This window comes from Miscanthus floridulus, chromosome 1, assembly GCF_019320115.1.
Source record: "Miscanthus floridulus cultivar M001 chromosome 1, ASM1932011v1, whole genome shotgun sequence".
Taxonomy (NCBI): Eukaryota; Viridiplantae; Streptophyta; class Magnoliopsida; order Poales; family Poaceae; genus Miscanthus; species Miscanthus floridulus.
In genome coordinates, this window is record NC_089580.1 from 74,717,983 (window position 1) to 74,727,329 (window position 9,347).

Sequence of the window (9,347 nt, forward strand, 5' to 3'; positions counted from 1 at the left end):
GAAATTGATATCTTGTCACTTTGTCAGAGCAATATAACTCCCTACCAAAGTGGGATATACAACCTGAAAAACTGGTAATTTACCAAGTATAAGTGAAAGTTCAATCAACTGAAAGTCACGGGGTGATGTTACAAGACAGAACAAGACTAAAACCTCACTTTGAGTTTTGAAATCACTATCAGCACCGATCAATTAAGCAAAGGCAACCAGCTCTGAAATGCCAAAATAATTACTCCTATGTCCTTGACACTAAATGACAAAACAACAGCCCCTTATGCAAGGGAAAACTTCTCTATGTTATCATTTGCATTGATTAAAAAGAAGTTGACTGCTCCTTCCATTGGAGCAGATACGGTGGATGTGAGTTCTGTCAGGACTAATAGCAGACAACATGTACCAACAGGTATTACATACAATGATCAGAACAAATATTTTTCAGATATTTTGTATATTTAAAATAAAAAAGGGTATTTTTCTGCCGGTGCAAACCTGTTTGAGAGATTTTGTAGGAGACTGGGGTACTTTCAGGTTCTATGTATCCCAAATTTTCAGAACACTGTCATACGTTTATAAAGGCACAATATCAGTATTTAAAATATATATATAAAGGTTAATTACTCTACAAGAGAGGAAAACAAGCAGAATTAGCAGATAGACAATCTCAGGCCAACTTATCATCCAGTAGGTGCTTCACGTTCACAGTAATACGACGACAACAACAACAATAACAAAGCCTTTAAGTCCCAATCAAATTGGGATAGGCTAGAGTTAAACCCAGCAGAAGCAATAAAGGTTCAGACACGTGAATAGCTGTTTTCTAAGCACTCCTATCTAAGGCTAAGTCTTTAGGTATATTTCATCCTTTCAAATCTTTTTTTATTGCCTCTATCCAAGTCAACTTCGGTCTTCCTCTGGCTCTCTTCACGTTACTATCCTGCCTTAGGATTTACGCACCGGTGCCTCTCTTCATGTTCACAGTAATATCAAAATGAAATGCAAGCCACATAAAAACACCGAAGATAGGTAATAGTTTAAAATGCAGAACAAAACAAAAATGGAAGAACATGATGAAATGTTTATCAAAACTAAGTGAATGAATGGCATGGTAGCTATTTCAGACTTGCAGTGTGTCCAGTGCACTTCCTATTTTTCATAAACTTACAATTTAACTTTCAGATTTAGACAATTAGACCTGAGAATGGATGCACATCCAAATTCCAAACGTAGGAATCCAGCAGAATATGGACTAAACCAACTCCCCTATCCAGTCCAGTCCTCATAATTAATAGAAACGTCCAGTCCAGTCCAATCCAACTCCACCTAAGTCCAATACATCCAACACAATCCAACTAACTACCTGTTTGCCACAAACGCGTGCACAACCTAGCACACCTTGGCGGTCCAATACTAATCGAACTGAACTTACAGCCTTGGTTCTTTGCAGATACTAGTTCAGTCAAACTGAACTGGGACCTTCATTGATCAACTGCCCACAAATTAGCATCTAAAGAACCATATTACAACTGAACTGAACTTCCTCCAGATACTAATCCAAACTCTACATGGCATCTTATTCTTGCTGAAAAAATGTAACAAAAAAAATGATTTCCAACAGGGAATGTTTGATGATCTCCTAAGAACATTATTGTCAACTAGGTTGGTTGTTAACATCAACCAGTCTAAACATAAAGACCATTAGAAGAGTAAAAAAAAAGGGGAATCTGAACCCAAAACTGGCAAATGCAGAAACAAATATTTGCCCTTAAACATACCAGGCATTCATCATTCATACATCACTTGTCTGCTCACAAGTTGCAAGCAAATATAGCAAAAAACTTTAGAGCAACTGATATATCTTTTTTAACTTAATAACTGAAACTAAAGCTGTATATGCTAATCAATACATCCTTTCGAGAAGCAAATCAGTAGCCATAGTATCTTTAGAACTTAAACAAAAGAATTTAAGCTGTAGATGCTAATTTGTATGGGTATGACGATAGACAAGCAATGAGTATGGGGAAGCTGTTCACTAAATCCTCGCATCCACGCGGTGAGAAACTCGAGCACTAGTCAATTCTGTCACAGTTCCTGCACCAAAAAAAATGAGGTGTTCACAGGCATTCCCAAAATAGTGCTATGATACGAAGGATAATAATTGACAAATAAAACACTAACATACTATTCTGAGTGAACGCCTGCTGTGAACAGGTTTATTTTCACAACAGTAACAAGATGAAATAAACAAGACAAAAATACCTAATCATAGAAACAGGTCATAACTAGGCATATCATCAAATTTAATTGCATATCAAAAAAAATGTTTACCAACGCCTGCTGTGAACACGTTTATTTTCACAGTAGTAACAAGATGAAATAAACATTAAAACATGACAAAAATATCTAATCATATAAACAGGTCATAACTAGGCATATCATCAAATGTTAATTGCATATCAAAAAAATGTTTTACCATCTTCATATTCATCATCCGATAGGTAAACTTTGAGCCAATCCTTTGCACATATGAGTGCTTCTACCGTTTCTGAACTTAGAGAATTGCGAGTCAATTATTATGCCAGCAGTGCTGAATGTCGATTCAGAGGCAACAGTTGACAATGGAATGGCCAAAAAGTTGCTAGAAAGAGTATAGGATATTGATCTTGGTTTCTTTTCCACCACTTGAGCACTCTTCACCCTCCCTTGAAGGATATTCCAATACATTGATGATATGCCAATTTTGATCTGCAATGGATGCAGATGGCTTTTCCCTCATTTGGTAACTTTTCAAAATAGTTCCATACTGGAGACCTTCTCCAACTTCTGTGGCCTGAATTCTGTACAGCTTCATCAGGACCCTCATCAAGTAATGCCAAACTTTCGCTATTAGGCATCCTTCCAGCTGACCTACAAAGAAAAGTATGTGAGCAGATCGCAGAGTCAATAAGCATTCCCAAAACAATAGTGCTATGTTATGCAGGATTGCAGTTGGAAGCTAACAATAAAATCTGCATGCATATTATTCAGATGCTTTGTCTATTTCTGGTGACAGTGTAGACAGGTGCATAAGAAAATAAACACAAACAATTTTTTGCTCAAGCTAGTACTGGCGAGTTAGGGTCCGTTTGGATCATTAGCAAAATCGCACTCGCCTAATAGTTGGACATTCACCATGCTACAGACCTAGCAGATCCATTCTCACTCATCAAGTTGACTGCTGCAAGGTCGATGTGATTTTCAGCAGCAACCATCTCATTGTATCTGTAAATTACCTGAGAGCAGAACAGTTACTACTTGATGTCAATGTGATTTTGACACCAGTATCATACTTACAATACCACAATTGTACTAGCTTGTTCCTGGACACGCTGCATAGTTAATTTTCCAGATAAAGCAAGCTGGAATCGGCAAGCTTGCCCAGCTGAGCTATCACTCACCTCAGCAAAGCTACCAAACGGACCCTTGAGCTCAATAGCTGCTCCTGCATTTGGCCATAATATGCCAAACTAGCTACATCAAGCAATCATTGTTGCACATGTCCACTAAAAATCCCTATTGCATATATAAAACTACAAATTCTATTAAAAAATTAATTTCCCAAATAGCACCTACTTATCTGCTATTTTCTTGATTTAATAATGTTAAACAAAACCAATCAGATTGTCTTTGTTTGTCTGCCTTTTAAATTCAGAATTAGGATGAGCTAGCCCCAATTTCTACTCTGTAGGTTTTTCTGCTGCATGCCAACTTTCAAGCAGACTAAAATTGAATGTATTCAGAGGAAATGGCTCAGGTGTTTCAATCTCTTTGCATCACATAACTAAAACTAAATGGATTGGCATTACGATCCATAAGAAATCAATAATAGATACTGGTACTACGATTGACAAGAACTATGATATGGGGGGTAGGGGTACTTGAGGGCAGCAAGCATATGGACCTTCAAATCGAGATGGAGGATACCGAGAAGGGGTAGGAATGCCGATGGTCTGTACTTGCTTCACCCGCACGAGCGCCCCGGTCAATCGCGACACCTCGCGCTAAGAGCCGATTGGCGGAAGTTGCTCGCCCTAACAGCCTCGACCCTTGAATACCTGGAGAGCAGCTGGGGGCCGTGCTGGCTGAGGAGGATGCGAAGAAGGCCACGGTGCAGCACTGACAGAGCTGGCTGTGAGAGCGCCCACCCTGCGACAGCCACCGCCGCCGCAAGTTCGCTGGCTGCCCCGAACAGGAACAGATGTCCAATAGAACTTGGATTACCCTGTTTTATTTATCCGACATAATCTAAAGATATTGGATGTACAGGGAATGGATGTCTTTTATCCAACTGAGTCCAAATCCAATAAACTCCAGGTGCCAAACTCCAATGGATTTTGAACTAAGGACAATCCATTCTCAGGTCTAAGTACAATACTGCATCTAGTCACTATCTTAGCACCATTTATTTTTAAAATGAAGCTACAAAGACAACACCATATAATCCTAAAAGACTACCATTGGTAGCAAAGGTCTTTCTTCACGGTACTTGGTGTGATTGCCCCGATTTGGTAATGTTTTAACATAGATATATCTGAAGGCAAAATGCACTGATTGTCGAGCAGCTTTAGTTGGGTACGAAAATCACGTGCATACTTAAATGAAGTATATTTATAGGACATAACCCTGCATGTATTTGTTTTTGACTTGTGTGAATCCTCATACAATTATTTACATATTTGTGGGTACTGCAGCTGGAATATAGTTTCATAAATGGGTGCAAGAATAAACTACAGCAGATGAAGTATTAGATTGCTTGAAACATGCAGACGATTCCTCTCTACTGAAGAATCCCACACCCCGAAGTAATACCCAGCTTGTGTACTCAGTTCATGCTGCATAGAAAAGCATTGACCTTTCATTTTGTACTCCGCCCAATGGCTGCCCAATTATGTGGTATCCTTTTAGGAATTAGGATCTAGGCCTAATACTTTTCCAAACTGGTTGAGTAAGGTCCTGCAGAATCGAAGTAATATTACGAATCGGTTTAAACACAAAATACCAAAACAATGAAATCCGGCCATTACTTCAAAATAGTAGATTATTAATGTGTCAGCTGACTAATTTTGTTTTCACTCTCATGGTACAAGTGACATTAACTCATTAATTATCACATCCAACTATTTTTGAAGTGGCACACCGCACAACATTACAGTTTACAGTTAGAGACTTCAAAACTGCGATATGAAAAAGTTTATGGTTGTAATGATAAGCTGAAGCTTCAAAAATCCAAAGCCTGGAATCCAAAATTCCGAATGTAGGCAATGTTGATGTAAACACAATAGCTCTGTTAAGGAAGATGGCTGGCCAAAACAACAAATTCCGAAGAACTGAATTACTGAAATTAAAAGAAAAACTGCTTACCTGCTACGCTAGTTCCTGCCCGTTTGGCGTTTGCCTCTGCGGACTGCAGCTCTGCTGCCGGGTGCCGGTGGCATGCCTGCTGCAGCTGGCTGCGGCCTGTGGCTGGGGGCTGCCAGCTGGTTGCCTGGCTTGGCCGTTGTACCACCTGCGCCCTCGGGGCTGCCTCCTCCTCACGGTCCGCTGGAGCCGGCCTACGCGCGCGGATGTTCGTCTTCTACCTCCAGTTAAATGCGTCCCAAAATACAAATGGCTGGCTCAGAAAAGCAGGAATGAACGGATGTTCGCCTTCTACCTCCAGACGCGCTCCAGTTTGCCTCTAGGCTCTAGCCCCTCCAGTTCGCCTTCTAAAAACATTTTCCTTCAATAACTTTGTACTGATATGCAAATATATAAGCACATAAACAAGTGACAGGATTGCCAAAGCAATTGCATCAATAGTATATCATTGTACTCCATTCCAAATTATATAAAATGTTTTGGCTTCAAGGCATCTAGACATACTGTATATCTAAGTGTATAGCAAAAGCTATATATTTAGAAAAGTCAAAACGTCTTATAATTTGAAATAGAGGGAGTAGCTTTTAAATGCACTTGTGAAGAAATTTTACCTCTTACCAGCAGGTGAATTGAAGCCCTGAACTCTACCATGTTACATACTTGTACTCTACCTGAATCTGCATGAAACATTCCACTGAACAAAAATACATCCATGTTGCAAACAACAAAAATAGAAGCTTGCAAAGTTCCAGTGCTAGATGAGTAGAATGAACTTCCAAGTCAATTTAGAGACTCATAAGTGAAGTAATGAACTAACAGCATGCTGATCACATTTGCATGGTGTTATATTACTTGTATCATCAGTTATAAAAGCCATCCACAAATGATTCGATGATGAAATGAAACATAAAAAGGCACACAGATACGTTGATATATGTCTACACATAGATAGAACTGGTAGAACAAACTAGTAACGAACCCAACAAATAATTACTCTTTCTAGCTAGGTACTTGCAATTGATCACACTTAATTTGCATGGTGTTATATTACTTGTATCATCATGGTTATAAAAGCCATCCACAAATGATTCCACGATGAAACATAGAAGTGTTAAAACTAGTAACAAACCCAATAATTACTCTTTCTAGGTACTCCTGATCTACTGAAATCCCATGACCATGTCTTCTTCCATTTGCTCCTCGAGGTATCAGTGGGAAGCGAGCTTAGACATCAACTCAAACAAAGCAGAAGGGCAGCTTTTCACCAGATGCTGGAACCCATCGGTTCCCATCACTGCGTCCAGCGATTTCGATGACTTGAGGAACTCATAGCAGGCCTCCTTAAGCCCTCGGCAGCCATGCTGGTCAGCCAACGCCAGCGTGGTCGCTACCGTGGTCACGTCAATGTGCCGGCATAGCCTGTCCTCACATATCAGCTTAAGCCTCTGCATGCCGTACCTGTCTGCGGCTTCAAGCAAATGCTGCGACATTGTGGCGCCATCATCAGTATTACCTTGTCCTTCTGTCTCCGGCGGCAGCGAGTCCGTGTAAATGAAATGCAGCAAGCTTCGGAACACCTGAGGTACCATACCATCAATGGTTACCGGTATGCAGTTCTGATTCTGTGTTGTGGTGCCTTCTTTCATGGGGCCTAAGAGCATCGCATCAAAGACCGGCGACCGAGCAGCGAGCACGCACCGGTGCGCCGCAAACGTCTCGCCCCCGACAACAAACCTCACATCTGCACCCTTTCCACCCAGGAGGAGTTCGCGGAAGTGCTCCGACCAGTCGGGCGGCGGAACCGTGACGAAGGAACTGGCGGGGAGCCTAAGCCTAGCAGCCTCCGCGCGGGGCTCGCTCAAGACGATGATGTCGCACCTAACCGTGAAGCAGTCGTCCCTGAGGCGCTCCGACTGCTCCAGCTCCGTCCTCTTGACGAATTTCTCACGGCCCCAGCTGCCGTGACTGCCGAACCTGTCCGGCTTGAGACCACGGACGTAAGACGGCCTTTGCTTATCCACTTGGTCGATGAAGCTGAGCACCAGATGCACCATCAAGTGCTTGGCGATGGTTTCCTTGAGAACGAGATAGAGGGAGATGTAGTCTTCTGTCTGCGGGCAGTTGCCGTTGGGGTAGTACCTGATAGTCCAGGTGTGCCCTGCGACGCGGAAGGGGTGGGACTCGACATGCTGACCATTGGGGATGGTAAACTTGGTGCCCGAGTAGCCCTCGATCCTGAGCACGTGGAATCCGCTCGCGGCGCCGGCGACGATGGCGGAGGCGAACCTGTTGTCGCCGGCGACGGGCACGGAGGGCGAGACAGTAGGAGCCATAGTCGGGGCGCGGACGAGGGGAGCGGTGCGCTCGAGGTGGGATGGCGCGGACGAGGGGAGCGGTGCGCTCGAAGTGGGATGGCGCGGGCGCGCAGCGGGGCAGGGACGAGGTTTGTGGTGGTGTACCGGTGTTGGCGGCGGCGGCGGCGAGGGAAGGTAGGGTTTCGAAGCTTTTCAACTCTTGGCCAGTGCTGATAAAAAAAAAAAAAAACTCTTGGCCAGTGCTAAAAATGGTTAAATCCTGACCCGTACCCATCCTATTTTTCACATTTCAGTTTCCGTATATTTTCAAAAAAAAAACACAAAACAAAACGGGTGAAGCTGGGTTCCACGGTTCACTGGCCCTTCCTAATCCTTGATTTTAGCAAGATGAAAATCATGTCTCTCACAGTTCCTAATCTTTTAGAACTTAGAAAAAATCATCCTATTCTGCGTAAAGTTACGCGCTTTTGAGTCATACGTATCTTCTCTAATGGTTCCTGATACAAATGTATAGGAGAAAAAATATATAAAAGTGATTAGAACAATTTAGAAATAGCATAGGATTCTTGATATAAAATTGTCTTTTATTTTAGGAGTGGATTATTAAAAACTCTAAGAGCATCTCCAAGAATTCCCTAAATCCCGTCATAATTCTTAGTTTTTAGCAAGATAAGAAAAAAAATCCATCTTCAACAACTCCTAATCCATCCTCCTAATCTTTTAGAACTTGGGAAAAGTCACCATGTCCCGCGTAAAGTTACGCGAGTCGCGTGTATCTTCTCTCCCCGCGTGTGTTTGTCGGTCAATCTAAAGGTGGAAGGGCGTGGAAAGAATAAAGAGTAAGGAAGGGTTCCTGATGCAAATGTACAAGAGAGAAAGAATATATAAAAGTGGGTAGGATAATTTAGAAATAGTATAAGATTCCTGATGTAAAATTATCTTCTATTTTAGGAGTGGATTATTAGAAACTCTTGAAGATGGTCTTCTTTATTCCTTCCAATATTTTTTAGGAGTTATAAAATTTCATATTTTTTGGAAGAAAATATTGCATATTCTTGGAGGTGCTCTAAGATGGCCTTCTTTATTCTTTCCCATACTTTTTAGAGTTATAAAACTCCATGTTTTTCAAAGAAAATGTTAGGTACTTTTAGAGATGCTCTTAGGATGGAGATGGAAGAGGGTCTATTTTTCTGTATTTTAACTCAAAAAATTTCTCATATTTAACTCGTCTTTATCCAATCTGAAACTAGGTGATTTTCCCGTGCGTTGCTTTATAGGGTTTTTTATTAGTACCATTATAATTTTGCGAGTTCGGAAAAATATAATTACTATTCGTCTATTTAGAAACATGCCATTACAATTCTTCAACAGCTTGAATCGTGCCATTTTCTACGTATTCGACAGCGTTGGGCACACGCACAGGTGGCTAAAGGCCTATGTGCCGTGTATTCTCGTATGCTCCAACATACCCCTGTGTTTCTCTCTCCCTCCACTCGTTGACGTGTGGGCACCATACGTCAGCTTCTTCTTCAAACTCCTGCTGGCAATGGGCGTCTCCTGGAAGGCATCACCCGCCACACACCTCACTCCACCCGTGGGCCCCACCAAGCCCTGCAAGGGCGCCGACATCCTCGTCGA

At 41.9% G+C, this 9,347-nt stretch overlaps 1 protein-coding gene across 6 annotated transcripts; it reads right to left on the minus strand.

Moving 5' to 3' along the window:
- Nucleotides 1-1,755: 1,755 nt before the first annotated feature.
- Nucleotides 1,756-7,901, minus strand: LOC136487251 (BTB/POZ and MATH domain-containing protein 2-like). Of its 6 annotated transcripts, none has more exons than XM_066484414.1 (5): nt 6,006-7,901; nt 5,398-5,741; nt 4,889-4,989; nt 2,471-2,899; nt 1,756-2,088 (listed from the first exon to the last, which is right to left on the minus strand). In XM_066484414.1, exon 1 carries the CDS (start codon nt 7,725-7,727, stop codon nt 6,603-6,605), a length of 1,125 nt encoding a protein of 374 aa, XP_066340511.1. In that variant the 5' UTR covers nt 7,728-7,901; the 3' UTR covers nt 1,756-2,088; nt 2,471-2,899; nt 4,889-4,989; nt 5,398-5,741; nt 6,006-6,602. The 6 variants fall into 6 exon arrangements, with proteins under 6 accessions (XP_066340511.1, XP_066340502.1, XP_066340497.1 ...); XM_066484405.1 differs by having other exon boundaries at nt 2,471-2,904; XM_066484400.1 differs by lacking the exon at nt 4,889-4,989 and having other exon boundaries at nt 2,471-2,904; nt 5,398-5,738.
- Between the last annotated feature and the right edge of the window lie 1,446 nt (nt 7,902-9,347).